The sequence below is a fragment of the Anguilla anguilla genome, chromosome 15 (genome assembly GCF_013347855.1).
Source record: "Anguilla anguilla isolate fAngAng1 chromosome 15, fAngAng1.pri, whole genome shotgun sequence".
NCBI lineage: Eukaryota > Metazoa > Chordata > Actinopteri > Anguilliformes > Anguillidae > Anguilla > Anguilla anguilla.
This window is the reverse complement of record NC_049215.1, coordinates 25872332-25891351: the sequence shown is the minus strand read 5'-3', so window position 1 is coordinate 25891351 and position 19020 is coordinate 25872332. Positions and strand designations below refer to the sequence as shown.

At 46.9% G+C, this 19020-nt stretch overlaps 2 protein-coding genes across 7 annotated transcripts in view; one reads left to right on the top strand and one right to left on the bottom strand.

Annotated features, from left to right (window-relative positions):
• The window catches only part of LOC118213745 (paraspeckle component 1-like), a 51272-nt gene extending 32351 nt beyond the window's left edge, over positions 1 to 18921 (top strand). The window contains exons 7-10 of one of the 5 annotated variants that reach the window (XM_035392852.1): positions 2206 to 2263; positions 2828 to 2888; positions 16690 to 16746; positions 18847 to 18921. In XM_035392852.1, coding sequence (XP_035248743.1) covers positions 2206 to 2263; positions 2828 to 2888; positions 16690 to 16746; positions 18847 to 18880 — 210 coding nt within the window. In that variant the 3' untranslated portion in view covers positions 18881 to 18921. The other 4 variants (XM_035392851.1, XM_035392856.1, XM_035392855.1 and 1 more) reach the window with 4 other exon arrangements.
• Positions 2991 to 18878, bottom strand: mphosph8 (M-phase phosphoprotein 8). 2 transcript variants are annotated; one of them, XM_035392847.1, is made up of 16 exons: positions 18597 to 18878; positions 14228 to 14377; positions 13623 to 13766; positions 11485 to 12639; positions 11105 to 11213; positions 10306 to 10773; positions 9780 to 9902; positions 9439 to 9527; positions 8535 to 8675; positions 8287 to 8373; positions 7683 to 7837; positions 7035 to 7192; positions 6443 to 6567; positions 5923 to 5961; positions 4928 to 5011; positions 2991 to 4538 (listed from the first exon to the last, which is right to left on the bottom strand). In XM_035392847.1, the coding sequence occupies exons 1-16, from the start codon at positions 18702 to 18704 to the stop codon at positions 4497 to 4499; spliced, it is 3177 nt and encodes a 1058-aa protein (XP_035248738.1). In that variant the 5' UTR covers positions 18705 to 18878; the 3' UTR covers positions 2991 to 4496. The 2 variants fall into 2 exon arrangements, with proteins under 2 accessions (XP_035248738.1, XP_035248739.1); XM_035392848.1 differs by lacking the exon at positions 5923 to 5961 and having other exon boundaries at positions 18597 to 18877.
• Positions 18922 to 19020: the final 99 nt, after the last annotated feature.

Below are 19020 nucleotides of genomic sequence, written 5' to 3'. Positions count from 1 at the left end.
GAGAGTTGTGGTGAAGATTACATGTCACTGATAACATTTTTATTCTGCGATGATTAAATTGTGAAAACGTTTCACTTCATGTATCCAGCACTGTGTACCAACCGAATCTCTGCTTTTGTTCCATATGAGAGTTTCGTTCCTTTGGTGTAATATAACATTCCCAGATGTCTTTTTGCCAGATGTGATTTCCCATGGAATTACTGATGTGCGTCACCTCGCTTGGAAATTTTATCCTGGTATTCTGTACAGCAGGTCAATTCTTCTCCACTACAGGTGAAACTCCTTGGTGGTGGGTAAACATTTTCTCTACCATTGAAAATTTAAAGAAACTAGAAATTGGTGCCTTAAAGGTCCATGTTGAGAAATGTGTTATTTTAGTTGCAGCAGCAGTAACTAATATTTGAAATATCTTCCAGGTAAAGCTGATCCTGAGAGTGAGGGAAATTCACAGAATCTTTAAAGGCACCTGTGCCTGTTTGGGATTTGGCTTATCAACCTATGGGTGCAGCTCGTATGATACTGACCGCAGTTGTTCCGTTGTCAGCATCTTGTTCATTAAAACATTTCAATAACATGGTAATACTTAATACTGAATTAGGAAAATGATATAATGAAATTGTTTTGTGTAATATTAACATTCTACAGAATGCCATTCTACAATGCAGTACTATTTATTTTTATGTATTGTGTAATATTCCAACAAAAACTATTTCTATCTATTGCTCTGCAGTTCATTATGGTCATTGAAGTCCATATAGGTCAAGGCTGCATACCCATGAAAGGTCTGAAAATCTTACTTTCTCATCATCAGGTTCATGTGATCAGCTTTACCTTTCTGATAAAATTGAGAAGCTCGTGCTTCAGGAACTTGTTTGGCTTCTTATGTTTGTTGCAAAGTTAAATACTTTAGGTGAACATTGAGTATGTAGTGTTAGAAATCAACAGTGGCTACAGGTCTCCAGTCTTTGCAGTAGGCTCATGTAAATTATTAACATTGAGGAAAATCAGGGTTGCACCTTTAAGCTGAATCAGGTGGACAGCGAGCTTATGATTTTACTTTTATAAAACTCATCTGGAGTATTACAAAAGTTATACTCCAGATACTCCTCATTTACAATGTTAACCTGGAATATTAACAATGTAAATTAGGCTAGTAAGTCTTGCAACCTCTCCTTGTTTATCCATTCGGACCATTGCCAATGTTCAGGTAACAGAGGATCGATTCATTTTATACTAAATACAGGTGAAACAAAAGGATGAGCTGTCCCAGAGGATGCATGCATTAATGACCGTGAAAGGCGGTGGAACCTCCTTCAACCCCCTGAGTAGTGGCTTTTCTGTGGAATAACTGCATTGCATTTTTCAAACAGAAATTTTTATGCACAACTTTCCAGCAAAAGCCACGGCCTTGGTGCCACATCCGCTCAGTGCGACAGGCTTCTGCCAGAGATTCTGTCAAGGCAGGACATGTGGCTCAGGCCTATTTCTGGGATTCATGCAAATCGGGTGTCAGAACAGGCTTAGGTGAACCAAAGGCCATCAAGCATTGCACTTTTATGTGTTCGCCAGTCTAAAGGTTTCTTTCTTAAGAAGCAGTGTGCCACGTGGCAGAAAGTGTGCTTAATGTACTGGATAAATCAGAATGACAGAATACATTTTCATATTATGGGCTTGTGCAGTTAAGCAACAATGATGATTCCTCATGAGTGACTTGCAACCTCGATCTAGGAAGACACCAGTGATGTGACTGCTTGCTGTGAGTGAGAGTGAGACAGCCTCTTAAATGGATTTAGAACAGATATACTCTAGTATGTGTGGTTCCTCAGCTGGCTCTCTGACCTCTACAGTTTCCTTCACTCTGAAGTACCCATGTACCCCATCACATTTGTGAACTTTATATGAGTTTTATCTCTTTGTTACTGTTGGAATATTGGAAATCAGTTTGGCTGTGTGTAAATTACAATGTACAAGCGTATATAGTTTGGCGAGTTGATGTAAACTCATGTTCTGGCATTTTTTGGCCTTATTCCTGTGGTTAACCCTTCACTGACTCCATGAGAGCGTGAGATTTGGTTCAAAACTGGTTTCTTCCTTCTTGAGTTGGTTCCCAGCATGCACTGGGAGAGTGTTTGTCTTGCTGTTCTGTGTTTGAGGCCTGTTTTTTTGGTTCCATGTTTTTAGCGTGTTTTTTCTCTTTTTTTACAGGTGTTCTCTGGGATGATGAGGACAGCGGCGATGTTACCTGTTTTGCTTCAGATGAGTGGTGAGGACCCTGACCTCAGCCTCCGTGTACAGAGCTTACATTTTTCACACTAGGTAAATTTAAGCATTTTTTTAATAAACTGGAAAAAGTACATGCCCTAGTAATTCCATTTTAAAACATACATAAAATATAAATCTTGATGTTCATTATTAAACCCAGTCTCCTGAGATATGGAGCTCACCTTAAGCACCTAGAGGTAAACTTGGTGTAGTGATTGAATTACACTGTAAATATAGGTCTACTCTTCCTGCCTCTCGCCCGCTGCATGCTGGGATAGGCTCCAGCACCTTCCATGACACTGACCAGTAATAAGTGGGAATAGGTAATGGAAGGTTATAGGTCTACACTTCAGTGATTCTGCTCAGCCTGCCCCCCTTGTGTCCAGGTTCCATTTCATTGTGCTTCTTTCCTATTGGACATGAAGCACCAGACAGACACTGGGCTCATATGTGGTTCTTTGCCTGTCAGCCGTCTGGGGCTTCTAGTGTTGAAATAAAAATGTAGGACAGTGAAGCTAGGCTGACGTGCAGAAGGCTACCCATGGCCATTATATTGCAAATACAGCAGGTGAAACGCACCCTTCCGATCCATCCATCCGTTCGGCCATCAGACAGAACAGAAGCAGGTAAGTGCCCCCCTACATACCGTACTCCACCTTCAGTTAAAACTGATTTGTATTGTTTTATGGTTTCTCATTAAACATTTTCCAAAAAAACTACTTTCAGAGCTTGGTGATGTGCTTTATTATGAAAGTGAGTGAAGGTGAAGGTGTGGCTGAGGTGAAGCAAGGCTGGTGTGAATGATTTGGCTTTTTCGTGCACTGGGAGGAAACGCATCAGCCCTGTGTATGACATTCATGGCCAGGAGACATGCACTATGGAGGTTGGTAATGGCTTTAATGTATGTTTAACAAAACTAAACTGTAAAACACGCCTAGGGTTCTTTTTACATTGATAAAAAGAAAATATTTTCATGAAAAGATACACTATATACATCCGTTACAGAACAGGAAATGGACCCCCAGTTATCAGAGGACTATGAAGGTAGTGGGGTCTGGACCCATAAGCAAAGTGCCATAATATGTCCAGTTAAAGGACCTGCACAGTGAATACTTATGCATTCCCTTACACAAATAAATATTTTTTTTTATAAGTTGATGCTTATCTGGACTCAAGCTCTCTCTGCCTGCTGGTGCCACACTATACAGCAGCAATTGTCAGACGTTGAAGTCTTTTTTTACAGTTGGAAAGTATCAATGTCAAATTTACGGCAGGTGTTATGATATGCCCTTGTTTAATTTGGTTTTAAAATACTTTATAGGCCATAGGTATCCAACGTTCAAACAAAACCTGATCTGGATCACCAGACAGGTCTGCACGGCCGTGAATATTAACAGTGTCCCGATTCTAACAGTGCTACCAAAATGGAGATGCTACTTTTCCATCAGTCAAACCATTTGCTGTAAATTACATAGTATTCTCACTTCATCCTCTCACGGCAACATGAAATGCATGAACTTAACCTGCCTCCTATGAGGTCTTATTCCCTAGAACATTCTGAACAAAAAATCTAGCCGTTACCTAACTTTAACCAAAATATAAAAATGAGCAAAATGCTTAAAGGCAAACTGCTGAGTGAATTTGTGGCGTGAGAACCTGGTCCGGAGGGCCGCCGCCTGGCCTGGTGTGCGCAGACAGACGGACGGACTGACAGCTGCCTGCAGTTACTCGTCTCCACACAGCCTGCGTCTCTCGGACCAAAGGGAGACCGTGTGAAAAGAGCCGGTAACTCTGAGGTAATAAATAATAAAAGACCAATCATCAGGACCCACACAACTGGCCTTTTGACAATAAAGAGTCCCCAGTTTGAACAGTCCCGCCATCTTCAGCTGACTACCCTGAGAATGATGGCTTCTTTTTATCTTGCGCGGTTAAGATCGCAGGAGCAAAGGAAACTAACCATGTTTCACGGTTCTCTCTGGGGAAAGGCAGCTCCCAACAGAACGCACAATACGTCCGTGACCTTTGAAAAATTGGTCACCGTCCCAAATGCATCCTGGTGTCGCGCTGCACCTTTGGTGTTCTAGAATGTGGTCGCTGTCCTCGCTGGGGAAACGCACGTGGCACCTGTGACTCGTCTGTGCTCTTTGGCAGAAGTCCTCCTGCAGGGTTTGGACCCCCCCCCCCCGTGCTCGGGCTGGGCCGAACGTGACCTTTGACCTGAGGGCTGCGCATCACTGCACCTGTACTCTGTACGCGCAGATCAGCAGCTTGACCTGCGGGAGTGCACCAGATTAATGAAATGGCACGCTGCGCGAAAACACTCGTTTAAAGAGAACTAAAGACAAGCTGGCGTCACACAGCAGTAACCCTAGAAGCTGGGTGACCAGTTCTGCCTGTTGCATTATTGTAGGTGGATTTGAAATAACAGCAGTGTTCTCAACTTCAACTGAATAATCTTTCAATCTGTAACAAAGCCATTGGCTTAAACTGATTCATGCTCTGCTTTATCTCTCTGAACAGCAGGTTCAGTGTTGTAGGACTCCATTGCTTTCAGTTACCAGTAGTGATTGTTACATTAGCATTAGAATGTTCAGTCAGGAGCATTCAGATCTGAACAAACTGACCAATGGCAGCCAGCATCCAGCCCCACCCGCTCTCTCACCTTGGCGGTCGGGGACTCTGCCAGTCGTATGAAGAGCTTATTGGTACCCGGCACAGGGCTGAAGGAGTAGATGAAGTGGCTGTCCTGTCGGTAGAAACAGGGCTCACATGACTCATCAGAAACAGGCTGTAATTCGAGTAAAAGGCTTTAAATACCATCTAAATACAGTGCTGGTTACTACAGTAGTTTAGTTTATCCATAGCAATTTTAAAAGGAAGCATCTTTCCCACCTCTTGATCAAAAGTGCCTGTGATCCTGTAGCCGTATTACAGGGGACCTGCAATGGATCCCCGCTTCTGCTCTTAGCTTACCTCACTAAGGCTGCTGTAAGATCTCTCTCTGCTCTTGGCTTACCTCACTAAGGCTGCTGTAAGATCTCTCTCTGCTCTTAGCTTACCTCACTAAGGCTGCTGTAAGATCTCTCTGTGCTCTTAGCTTACCTCACTAAGGCTGCTGTAAGATCTCTCTCTGCTCTTGGCTTACCTCACTAAGGCTGCTGTAAGATCTCTCTCTGCTCTTAGCTTACCTCACTAAGGCTGCTGTAAGATCTCTCTCTGCTCTTAGCTTACCTCACTAAGGCTGCTGTAAGATCTCTCTCTGCTCTTGGCTTACCTCACTAAGGCTGCTGTAAGATCTCTCTGCTCTTAGCTTACCTCACTAAGGCTGCTGTAAGATCTCTCTGCTCTTAGCTTACCTCACTAAGGCTGCTGTAAGATCTCTTTCTGCTCTTAGCTTACCTCACTAAGGCTGCTGTAAGATCTCTCTCTGCTCTTGGCTTACCTCACTAAGGCTGCTGTAAGATCTCTTTCTGCTCTTAGCTTACCTCACTAAGGCTGCTGTAAGATCTCTCTCTGCTCTTGGCTTACCTCACTAAGGCTGCTGTAAGATCTCTCTCTGATCTTAGCTTACCTCACTAAGGCTGCTGTAAGATCTCTCTCTGCTCTTGGCTTACCTCACTAAGGCTGCTGTAAGATCTCTCTCTGCTCTTAGCTTACCTCACTAAGGCTGCTGTGAGGTCCCTGGCTGACCTGCCCCTGTTGAAACAAAGGCGACTAACTCAGAAGCTGCGCTCATCTTTAGCCTTCCTCTCTCCACTCCCCTGGAGCTGCATTACTGGAGTGGGTGAGCATGGTATTTTTACAGGTTTCTCTTCACTGAAGACAGAAGGAAAAGTAACAGACTGAAACCCACTACTTTCCATCTGAGCAACCATTCACCTCTAAGGTCTGCTGCGATGACTTTGACTTGTAAATGGATGGCGATCGTGGGATGAATGACAGCAATATGTGTCAGATACAACACGTGTTCCTTCTGTAAGCGAAATAACTTGGAGATGTAGCATCCTCCACCTAAAGGCCTGTACACCTTTTCAACCCCATCTGTGTATTACACACGATATCATCGTATCTTAGAACGGTAGTTCTCCCTCTGGGTTGCCCTGCTACACTGAGTGCTATCACCATAGATTGAGCTTAGCCGAGACCCCAGGCCTGGCTCCTGAGCCCCCGTGCGTACCAGGAAGATTGGCAGCTGGAACTTGTCGTTGAGCACCACGGCGTGGACGCTGCAGGGTCCGCACAGCCTCGCCGTGATCTCGCTCAGGAAGTTGGCGTGGAAGACGAAGAGGAGAATCCCCGACCCTGCCGGAGAGAGAGACGAGACTCAGCAGCTCGCTCCAGCTTGGGATGAAGCCGTTGGGAAGGTAAACGTAATATTGTGCAAGCGTCAGTCGCTAACTGGCAGAACCTGCCCGGTCTGTTTATGCACGGCGTTGTGCTAGCTCCACACCGTGCTAGCACTGCAGCAAGCTTTACCAGTGATTCACTATATGCTGCGTGTGGGACCTTAAAACACTGCATTTCCAAGGACAGCTCCACATTCTGCACCGTGGTGGTAGTGGTGGTACTAATGACATCCTCAGCAATGCTTGCAATGCGTTCAGAATTAGCCTAACATAAACGTCAAACAGGCCTTCAGAAATTCATGTATGTGGGGTTGTGTGGATATGTGCATGCGTGAGTGTGTGTGTACGTGTGGGTTTGTGAGTGTATATACGGGTGTGCAGTTGTGTTTTTGTGTGTGTGTGCGCGTGTGAAAGCTCTCGTACCCTCCACGGGGCTGTGTGGGGGTGGTTTGTAGTTGAACTCCAGGGAGAAGTCGGGACCCTCGCAGAGTCGGTGGCAGGCCAGGGGGAAGACAGGCTCCAGCAGGGCCAGCCGGGTCTCGAAGTAGGCCCGGATGGTCTCCTCCGCCACACTGGAAAGCCTGCGTGTGCCCAGGACAGGGCTCAGGGTCACTTGTCACACAGTCCTGTTCACCAGGTCTGGGCTCAGTTCCACTTCAAAGTTAGCCCGCAATTTGACGCTCACACTTGAATTTGACGTCAAAGAAGACTGCTTGCAATCTCAACCAAAAGGTATACTTCTATAGACTATCCAATTGAGCATTTCAGGTTATCAGCACAGAGAAATCTACTCTAGTCATTCCAGTACAAAAGAAAACACTTCCAAAATTACACACTTGCTCTTTAACCCTTGGCAGAAATTTTATTAATTAATTAATTAATTAATTAATTAATTAATTAATTATTTAAGTCAGTGTTCTAGAACAACATTGTTTTCAATTACCAGTAGTGACTGTTACATCAGTATTAGAATGTTCAGTGAAGGATTCCGGGTATAGACTCCGTTATCACACCCTGGAGGAAAATAACCTTCAGAAAACCATGCAGCGAGGTCACGTGGCATGGACTCACAGGGTCATGTGGTCCTTGACGTGGTCGTAGACGATCACATTGTTGCTGAGCTTGGCGAAATGCAGGGCGTTGTTCTGGTGCTTGGACAGGATGTTGCAGTCGGCCCCCTGCTCCAGCAGGAGGCGCACCACGTCCGCGTTCCCCCGCTTGCAGGCCTGGAAACACAGCCGCCGTTAGGGGCACAGCGCGAGGACGTCTGCTCTTTAGCAGGACGCATACGCACGGGGACGGGCTCTCAGGGGGCATAACCAGTCTTTCAATAGGCTCCTTTAGGTCACATGACAATTCAGCTCATGTTTTACACTCCTGCTTAGTATCAAGTCTGACAGAAATGGTGGACGAATCAATGTGATTCGGTGTTCTCTTACTTTCTTCCCAACAACCCCTCAGCCCACCTGCTATGGCACATCCCTTCATCCAGTGATGTATGAAGGCAGAAAACAGGATGTGACACATAGGTAGGCCTCACATCTGTGAGTACATGTTTATCTTTGGCTTCCCAGTGCCAGTATTTTATATGCTCAAGCTCAGCGCTTTCAGGCTCTAATCAGCAGACGGTGTGTTGAGCGATGACATGACATGCATTTCCCATGATGCTCCTCACCTTCATGAGGGCTGTCTCGCCGCCCAGTGTCTGCGCATTGAGGTAGGCCCCTGCCTCCAGGAGAATGGCCACGGTCGACAGGAAGTTCTGCCACACAGGACCGCACAGGTTAGAGTGACTGCTCAAGCGCACGCATGTACGCGCGCACACAGGATAACTGAGATTAGGGGGGAACTGCACACAGGATCACACACAGGTTGGAGAGAAACTGCATGCGCACACGCACGCACGCACCCCCGCTGCAGTACCTTCTCAGCCGCGTGCATGAGCGCGGTGGTGCCGTTCTTCTGCCGGCCGTTGACCTTCACGCCCCTCCTGATCAGCAGCCGCAGGATGTCGTCCTGCCCTCCCGCGGCTGCCAGCATGGTCAGCGACATCCCGCTCGAGTCCTGCAGGGGGCGCACCCGTCACATCAGCAACACCTCGAGCAGTGCCGCACTCTACACTAACGTAAGGCTAAGCAGAGTCTGCGCAGCTGTGAACCTCACCAGGACACCGACAGAGGGGCTAACAAAAGGTAAAGGTACATGCCTGTATCATTTTTCTTTACTCATACCTGACGCAATAGTGCACAACCAAACGCCAGAGGCCATGTTAAATGCTTCCGGGAAGAGAAAACATCAGTGACATCCATTGGGTGCTAATAAAACTGACAATAATCAGCAAGGCCTTGCAGCTTCCATGTGACTGAAAAAGCAAGTCACATGATCACATAGAAGCTCTACGACCTTGCTGCTGATTGGCTGTCTTATCAACACTAAATAGATATCAGTGATAAAGTTTTTTCCAGACACATTTCACATGGCCTCTTACATTTCTCTGTTTACTATTGCATGAGGTAAGATTAAAGAAAAAACGACATGCCCCATGGTGGCAGTTATTCTTATTACACTTAAAAAGACTGTGATTCGATACATTGTGCAGATCTACGGATGGTCAGTTAAATCTGCTACTGGTTTTACAGCACACTGAATAACTATGCAGGGCCAACAATGTTCAGAACCAAATTACATTTAGCTATACAACTTTAATATGTAGTTTAGTTTAGGATCAGTGTTAAATAGCAGCCTGTGCACAGCCTCCATATCTCTTGTGTAACCCATAAATACGATACACAGCTGGGCTTCTGGGCCAACGGAACTGAGGCTTTACCTCCTGGTCCAGATTGTAGTCCTCTTTAGAGCTGAGTGAAAGTTTTACTGCCAGGTAGTCTCCACTTTTGACTGCATCCCGGAGTTCACCTGGATGAAACGGTGAGAGAGATTTGTCAGTGGTGACACTCTTAACCACAATTGGCTACAAATTAGTAATTATTCAGCACTTTCCGTCACACAGCATGGAATCATTACACGACAGTCAACAAAAAAAACGGGCTGATATGATGCATCTCTGAGAGGCTCACTAGGAGGTGTACTTGGTGTGTGTGTGTGTGTACCTTAAAAACGATCAAAGTTGTGGACTTTGCGGCAAGTTTGAGTCAGACAGAAACTCACTTGGAGATAAGGCTACGGCAGATAGAATCTCATCATCTCCGTTCAGATGTTTCTGGAAGTCCTCCAGGGTCATCCAGTCCAGTTTGAGATCTACCCCGATGTTCAGAGGCGTTTGGCCCCTGTCTGCCCAACAGAGTACGTACCACATGAATCATTACATTAGGCTACGCTGTAGGCGCTCACCCTCATCTCGGCAGATTTACTTCCCTTTAGAATCTCTTTACTGGAGTAACAGAAGCTCTTTAGTAATACAGTGTCTCACTGGACACAATAACCCAACCTAAACACATGCGGGATTTTAAGTGGTATTTCATTCTGATTTCATCATCTATAGAAAATGCATGACACCCAGGATAGTTGTGCATCTCCACACCCAGGATAGGACGTTGCTCTGCGATTTGATGCTTTGGCTAGTTCATATACACGGTACAATGAGGGGGCAATTTGAGTAAATTACCAGTGAAACACAGTACTGAGGCAGCAGTTGCATGAAGGCCTCAGGCTGTACATAATAAGCACAACCAACCTGCGGGGTTTAGCTCTTTAGTCCTGTCGGTGTGCCCCAGCAGGTCCTGAGGGTCCTGATTGTCTTCGCAGGCGATATAGAGGCGTGGCTCACTGTCCTGCCTCCTCCTCCTCTCTTTCATCCTCCCGGGTGCAGCCGCCTCGTCCATCGGCTCGGGGGACGCCACCTCCGCTGCCTTCCTCTCCCACCGGCAACCCCGCACGTCCTCGGCCCTCTCCCTCCTCTCCCTCTGCTCCTCCCCCCTCTGTTTGCACTCTCGCACCTCCCCGGGTTTATCCTCGGGTAGCCCTGTCGCTCTGAGCTCAGTTGCCTCTTCTGCTCTCTGCTGTCCCGGCGCGTCCGTCCGCTCCCTCCTCTCCGCCTGTCTGTCGTTCTTCTCTCGTCTCGCGCCCTGGCCGTCGCTCCTCTCGCTCGTCTCCCGCTTCTCCTCCACCTCCAAGATGGCGGGGTTCTGTGCCGGGCCCGGAGCTGCGGACACACATCAGTCAAGCCTCGCTGGGGGACAACCGTTCCGCACACACAGCTGAACATTTATTTCAGATCATTTCATTCTCAGTGCACACTGCTCAGGTAGCTTAAAGCAAAGTATTCTGTTCAGATAGCTTAATCTGGTGTATTTTCACAATGTGTGGCTATCATAACACAAAAAAGGACAAAGATAGACACTTCAGATAGATAGAGACAATTGACTAATTAATTTAAATAAATGAGCAAACATCCATTGACTAAAAGGTCTAGAAGACAGCATGAGGTGCCAGTGTCCCTCGTACGCTCCAACTTCAGGTCCCCTTCAGCTCACCCTCTGGGATTTTGGTGTCCTTCTTGGCCTTCTCGATCTTGTCAGGGACCGGTTTCTGGGCCAGCGATTCCCTCAAAGTTTTCATTTTTCTCTCAGCCTTCCCCGTGGTCTGCAGAAACAGCATTGCATGTCACATGTCACCTGGCCATCACACTTGTCGTCACCGGTTACCCCCCCCCATGTACCTTTTCTGAGAACGAGAACCTGACCAGCATTTATAAACACACCTGTGACACAAATCACCCAGAACAGATAATATCAAGTCAGACTTTAACTAAGTTTGTTGGCCTGTCTTGCACACCATCGTTTTTGTTGTGTTGTGTTCAGTGCTAAAACACAGCAGTCAGTTGAGGGCTGTAGTCAGACGTGAGGAGTAGTACCTTTGGTGTGGCAGTTTTGGCCTGTTCGGCTTGGATCTCTGGGGTGGTGGAATGTGTGCTCTGCTTCCGTGGCAACCTGTCCTTGGCCTCGCAGTTCAGCAGGAACTTCTCAAACAGATTAGTTGACGCAGGCATGTCCTTCTCAACTGCATCCTCCAGTTTTGCCGAGGATGAGGACTTGCCCTTCGGGCCCGAGGCTGACCCGCCCAGCGGTTTGGCCTCATCCTCCTTGGTGGCAACAGCAGCTGAGGATGAGGAGGAGGAGGAAGAGGAGGCGGGCGAGGACAACGTGCCCTGGATGGCAGCATCCAGCACTTTGCTCTTGCTCTTCCTCTTGACGGAGATGATGGGGGCCACGTCACTGGAGTCTGAGGAGATGCGGCTGGGCTCGTCTTCTGTCCCGCTCCTGGGGGCCTTGCCCTGGCTCTTGAGGTTCATCAGGTTTTTTAGCCTCCGATGGGCACTCTCCTTCTGACTGGGTGGAGCCTGGGGCTTCTTGCTCTTCTTCTCCTGAATGAGGTCTCTGATACCCTGTAGCTTCAGCCCTGGCTTGCTTTGCTTCTGCTTGGCCTTCGAGGTTGACAGCTCGTCCCCCTGCGCGCACTGGGGCTTCCCTGCTGGTTTAATGGTCTTCACGGTCTGCGTTTCTGAAGCTTTGCTCAGCTCGCCCTCGGTGGCGGCCGACTCATCCTCCTCCTCGCTGGAATCCAGAATGTTCCAGTGCTCCTTCCTCTTTTTCCCCTCTCGGCTCTCTTTCTCGTGCTTCCTTGCGTCTTTGGCTTCTTCTCTCCTGTGCTTCCCACCCTCTTTGGACTTCTCTTTCTTCCGTTTCTTGGGGTTAATGATGGCCTCCTCCTCCTCCTCGTCAGGCTCCAAGGCCCGCTTGGTCTCAAGGGTGTCGTGGGTACGAGGTGGCGCTGGAGTCGACACGCTGTCCTCGTCCTCCATCTCGTTCCTGTCGGGCTCTGGCCCCGGCAGCACCTTCTCCTGTTTACATTTTTTCTTTTCCTTTTGCTTTTTCTTCTTACTCGTATGTATTTCTGGAGAAAGGTCCTCCACTAAATTCTTTTTCTTCTTTCTTGGGGATGACGCGTTGTCCTTGTCGCTATCGCTCTCGAGGTCGGCATTGAACAGGTCACTCTTCATTGGCAGTTTCTAGTGGAAGAAGAGATAAAAGGAATAGCATTCTTAAGTCAAAACTTTATTAAATATCTAAGATGTCAAGTTATGTATTTAAAACTAGAATACAGCAGCATCCAAGCAGAGACAGGCTACTTGGTTGCATAATTTGCAGTAGATTGGTTCTCCAAGGGTTTTCAGGCAAACAACCTCTACAAAAATACAGGGAAGGTTTTTTTTCTTGTGTTCATCTACCATTCATATATAGTGGTCTAATTATGGATTATATTTCTATGCAAGCCTTCATCTCAGCATCTCATAAAGCTTCAATTCCCCTTACATGCATGTAGCACTGAGCAGGGTTACACACAGCAACCATTTTACAACATAAATCTCAGCACACATCAGCTGGATGATTCTGTGACCTGCTGACCCAGCTCAGAATCATCTCTCAGCCCCAACACTTATCCTGGACGCATTACATGACGCACACACACATTACCCTCCTCCAAGCTCACAGTGACTATACTGATACATCATGCCCAGTGCACAATTCTGTTCATTTACATCTGAAGTGCTACACTGGAATGCATTTTATGGCAAAGACCGTATCAATCATTATGGTGGCACCCATTCACATGATAATAGGAAATACATCACAGTAAACTTGGATGACATCAAAATATGTTGAGGCCAGATCAGTAGGAAATTCAATCTATTCAATGTTTTTTTTTTTTTTTTGAGACCCACAGTGGAAGATCACTGAGAGATTTCCCCATGGTAGCGTTAACCCCACACTGAATTCAAGCGCAGCAGTGAGGAAAACCTCCCTTTTGCCCGCACACGGATTAAACAGAAAGAGAACTGCAGACATCAGGCTCACAGTGCTGCTGTTCTCCTGTCCCCAGAGTTCAGATTCGCCTCACTAAGCTCCTATTGGACAGGTTGCAGACCCACAGGGGGCTTCCCCCAATCCCTGTGCTGGTGAGACACACAGGGGGCGGGGCACAGGCACTTACCTTGGGGGCCAGGTCCCTCTGCAGCCCACTGGCTGTCAACTGCACCTGCTCCTCTTCCTCTTGGGTTCCCACAATGCCCCTGGACGCCACTGCCAGCTGACGTTCCTGCTCTGCACTAGAGTCAACCGCCCACGCCGCCTCCACCTGTGGTTCATTTCCAGAGATTTAAACAGGATTAGGGGGCGCCCCAAACAGCCCTGACAGGGCCCAGGCCTCTGCTGAAACAGCGGGGCTTAGCGAGGGCCCGGTTGGGTCACGTCGGGTCAGCAGACGGGGGCGGAACCTGGCAGTGATCCGGCGAGGTGTCTATCTTTGTACGCCGGTCACCCCGCAGCGGTTCTTCTTCGCAAGCTTAAAATTCCTGTCACGTTTCCGCTAAACCGCCGCGACAACAGCAAGTGCAGACAGCGCCAAACAACAGCCTACGGTCAGGCCTGGCGAGCCAGTGGCTCCAGTGCGGCTGCTCCGCTATGTGAGAAGGGTCATGCTGGTGAACCGCGGTGGCGCTCTGAGCTTCCCACAGACCCTAGCACTGCAGGCTAAAACGCATCCACAAGCAGCTGCACGCCTCTGGTGAACACTGACGCTGGCACTTTCAGACTCACCACAGGCGTTTCTGTCATGGCGGTGCTCTCGGCCACCTTCTTCCTGAAGGCCAGCAGCACCTCCCTGCAGTCCTCCAGGTTAGCCTCCGGCTCCCAGGTGTCATCGTCGGAGGTGTAGTTCTTCCACCGGACGCGGTACAGGACCTCGCCCTGGGGAGGGGGCGGGGGGAGAATTCAAAAGGGGGTGAGTTGCATCGCAACACATTCCAACCGACTTTACAGAATCTATCCTCATATAAATCTGAAGCAGTACTAGCCTATACTCATATCGACTCCACATTGTATCAACATTTAGCCTATTGTCCCATTGCATGCAGTAAGTGGCTCAGGATAAAGTCTTTGCCAAATAATAATAAGTGGTAATAATATGCACCATGTTACATTAAATTCTGGATCAGCAGATGAAGGCCCAGCCATTCAGGCAGTCATTCAGGAAATGCCCAGAAAAGTGAATGTGTACAGATATAATCAGAGAGATGTAAGTTTGGAAACTAGCAAACACAAAGACATCGTACCCTTATACAAGGTCTCTTAGCTGCTCAGGCAAATACCCATCAAAAAAATTAAATGTAAGATACATTATTCTTTGCATCTTCGTGTAGCTTTGTACTGTGCCCCTCAAGGTACAATATTCCGACTGGATAAATATTCTATGTCCTGTAACTTATATATGAAGACACTTCTATTTTTGAAGAAAAGGTTAAACATTTAGCCAAGCATGAAAATAAGGCCACTGTCAATTGAAACAGAACCAAAATAACCAGGTCTTAAAAGAATAATGACGGCACATGAAAGCTTTTCTCCGGTCTTTCCCGTTTTAATGGTGGTGCACTGGCTTCACTGAGGGGTCTATGAGCATGCACTCTTATACTGTGATTACAGTACGCAAAACAAAGAGTTCAAAAGATGCTCGTGAAGCCTTTGATTTGTGAGGTCCTTTTAACAGAGTCTGTTAGCTGCGTTTGAAGCCTCCCTGCATCCCCTAAGGACATGAAACAGGTCTGCCAGGCCCGGGGGGTTTGTACCAGTGAGATTTCGGAAACGATTATAACATTTGCCATGTTGCCTAGAAACCGCCTGCAGCGCTGCCCCCCGCCCCCCACCCCCATTCATTCCTGTCTGTCTGCAGCCAGCTGCTGGAGCAACAATGACTAGACTGGCATTCAGGCAGTGCTGGCACAACCCAGTCCGCATGGCACGCGGATAACAATGCAGCGCATTCACAGAGTGCGCCGCGCGATCGGGTCAGGCCTGTGGGTGGCGCCTGAGAGGTGCAAATGTGTGCCGTTTCCACAGCAGGCATGAGCAGGTGATATAATGTGCTAACGTTCTGTGTGTACACCCCCCCCCCCCCCCCACATGAAAGAGCCCCACCCAGATCAGTCGCCCCCACCCCCACCCCTACCCGCCCCTCTTGTTGTTTAAGTAGGCCCCTAGATCCTCCCGAGTCCCAGTAGACAGACAGCTGAGTTGTGAATGGCTGGGAGTGGCAGCCTGCCAGAACTTCCTGTCTGTGGCTGCAGTGCCGGCTCCGCCCCCTGGAGCCGAAGGCACTGGGACAACTGAGCTTCTCTGTGACGGGACCAGAGCTTACACACACACACCACACTCTCACACACACACAAACACGGACACCACACTTACACACACCACAAACACTCAGCATACACACACACACCACTCTCACAAACATACACACACCACACTCTCACACACATACACACACACTCAGCATACACACACACCACTCTCACAAACATACACACACCACACTCTCACACACAATATACATACACACACACCACTCACACACATACACGCACTCAAACACACCACATTAACAATACACACACACACACCACACACATTCACTGCTTCATAATCGTAGCAGCACAAACAAACGTTACCCCATACACACGTACGATCACAAGCACACACCAACATAGACTCTCTCTCAGTAAGGCATGGATACAAATCACAGTCACATTTTTATTTTTTATTTAGAAAAAAAAAAAAAAAAGTTTCACATGCTCCCTCTCAGGAGCGGTATCTAATCTCACACACACCTACTTAGTAAATTGATGATGTGAATGTGTTTGACCCTGTAATCTGAGAGGGCAGGGGCTGGGCTTAGCTCTGTAAACTGCTGATGGTGGGAGTGCCTCGAGGTCCAGAGCTCAGGGCCTTTAGGCTAACAAGCAGCATTTCAGCAGTGCTTTACGCTGACAGGCAGCATTTCAGGTTGTGCTTTACACTGATAGGTAGCATTTCAGCTGTGCTTTTACACTAACAGGCCGCATTTCAGCTGTGATTTATGCTGACAAGCAGCATTTCAGCTGCGCTACAAAGTGCTGCTCCCAATGGCGTCAAGTTGTGCAAATGAGCCAGCAATGCTATACCCCCCCCACACCGTCTTCACAACCACCACCGTCCTCTACTGTAATTGTGTGTTTCATTTTCAGGGTTAAACCAGAGTTGCCAGTGCAGTTCCGAAAATCACTCAAGACAAAGTATAGGAGGTAAGTAGTTACATTACATTTATTTGGCAGATGCTTTTATCCAAAGCAACACACAATAAGTGCATACCAAAGGTCATTGGAGCAACTACCAAAAAAAACAGGTCCGACAAGGTACAATACTCATCATGTAACAATTATTAATAGCCATGAACACAATAAGTCCTGTTCACACAGTAAGAATAGGATAGGTCAGAGAGTTATGGTAAGTCAAGCTAGGACCCTAGGAAGTAGTGTAGTACAGCCACCATTACCATGGCAATACAACAATGGCATTAAAAATTAAGCCTCACTAAGAAGTATCCAAAAGACTAGTTGCTCTTGTGTGCCTGCTGTGCATGTGTACATTAAGGGGTGCAGTGTCTGTGTCCTGAAGGTCATACCCTGTGTGTCTACAGTCAGAGAAGCCCTTCCCCCTTCGGGCAGTCTCTCAGAGAACTCCAGTGTCTCAGACTGCACAATTCCTTTCTTTTTCTAACCAGAGACTTTAGTTTCAGACTGAGGGGGGTATCATTTGGTCAGTGTTTTAGCAGCACAAGCCAAAATAGCAGCCCAGGCCATTGTATTTCTGAAATAGCGAACTGAGGGTGAGAGCTCTGCCCTAAATTAATCTGTGCCGTTCACCTGCGATTCGCACCTTTGAAATGCTTTGCATTTAAATTCCATGTACACCTTACTAGCGCGTGCAGCGTGGGTGGTGGGGGGTTGTCACACAAACTTTGTTTCTGCATTCCTGAAAACCGGCTAATCCAACGTCGGCATCAACTGAGATTATACCTCATAATGTTATGGGTTTTTTGTTGTTGAGACATGACTCTCAGAAACCAATGCCATTTGGTCTTGAAACAAATGAAAACAGAGTTTAAAAAATACACTGAAGAAATACTACAGTGTGTGCACGTGCCGTGTTTTGAAAGCTAACTTCATGTTCAAGCATTTCAATTTAAACAGTGCATCTTTTGATATTTTGATACAATTCCCTTTTCAATATAATTGCTAAATAATTAGTGGGCAGTGCCGATGAAATATGTTTATCTTGAAAACTGTACTAGCTGGCACACTAAATTAGCTAATGTATCCACTTATAATATAAAATAAGGTTAGCGAGCTCCATCAATGTCAGTAAGTAACCTTATCATCAGGCTCTGCATCGATCATTTAAAAAAAATCACAAACCCGTATCGCTAACTGCTCAAATATTAATAGAAACATGCACAAACATTTTTACTGTTTTTTTTTTTTTTTTTAAACAACTTTTTTTTTTACAGCGTTAGCTAATTAACTCTATATGCATCACAACGCTGGTATAAAGCACACTCGCTCCAAAGGTTATGGAGTAGAATAGCTTGCTATGTCACAGTTCACGAATAGTTATTATTTAGCTATGCACGTCACAATAAACGAATATAACTTAGGCTAGCTAGCTAGCTAGCTAAAATACGCTACAAAGTAGCAAACTATACCACAACATCGATTTGCAAGCAAAGTTGCTAACCAAGCTAAATTGACTATAGTTTCGCTTAAATGTTAGCCAAATAAATCAATCACCCGGCAGTTGTTTTGGCAACTGTAGTCACGCTTTCGTTTTGCCAACTTGCAGTGAGGGCGAGTCAGTTAAGCGTTCCAGCTAACGTAGCGCAGCTAATGATATACACAGATTCTCTATAGCAAAAGAAAAGTAACGTTATGTGGGGCAATAAATTCTGCAACCGAATTGTGAAAAAATTCGCCTCGCCATAAGGCCTTCGGGCATTTTCAAAGCGCTTTCCAAAGTTTACAAGCAAGACAGTTGTGCCTGAAAGCTGCAACAACCCGCTATTTCCAAGATCAGGCAACCCCCCTACATTACTCACCTCCTCCGTACGCATGTCAATAATACTCTCCACCTCGTACACATCCTCCTCGTCCTGTTCGCTGTCTCCTGGTTCAGACCTTTCGGCTCCGGTAGCCGTTTTTTCCATTTTGATCGGTTTGATTGTTTCTTTCTGTTACCGTGAGCAGTGTTAACTTCCTTATTCTTACCGAATATTTATCAAACTTGAACGCACTGAACAGCGTTCGCTACTGCACCCAGGCCGCAAGATGCACTGTTTTTCGTTCCAGGATTGTGAGAAGAACTGGGCGGGTAGCTGTCTGAGGGGGCGTGGGATTCCGATCTTCGGTCAGCCAATAATATCAAGGTTTGTAGTAAAAGGTCCCGCAGAAAGCTAACCTATAAGAAGGTATGAAATGCCAGCGCAATATAATTGTTTTATCTTTTGACAGCACTGCTGTCTT

What these genes read in the sequence shown, in the direction of transcription:
- mphosph8 (XM_035392847.1), bottom strand. Translation starts at nt 18,704, where the DNA reads ATGGAAAAAACGGCTACCGGAGCCGAAAGGTCTGAACCAGGAGACAGC. An exon ending in TGCCGTAGCCTTATCTCCAA is followed by an intron (nt 9,528 to 9,779) that starts GTGAGTTTCTGT and finishes CGTTTCATCCAG; the next exon opens with GTGAACTCCGGGATGCAGTC. An exon ending in CAGAGTCCCCGACCGCCAAG is followed by an intron (nt 4,539 to 4,927) that starts GTGAGAGAGCGG and finishes GCACTCCCGCAG; the next exon opens with GTCAAGCTGCTGATCTGCGC.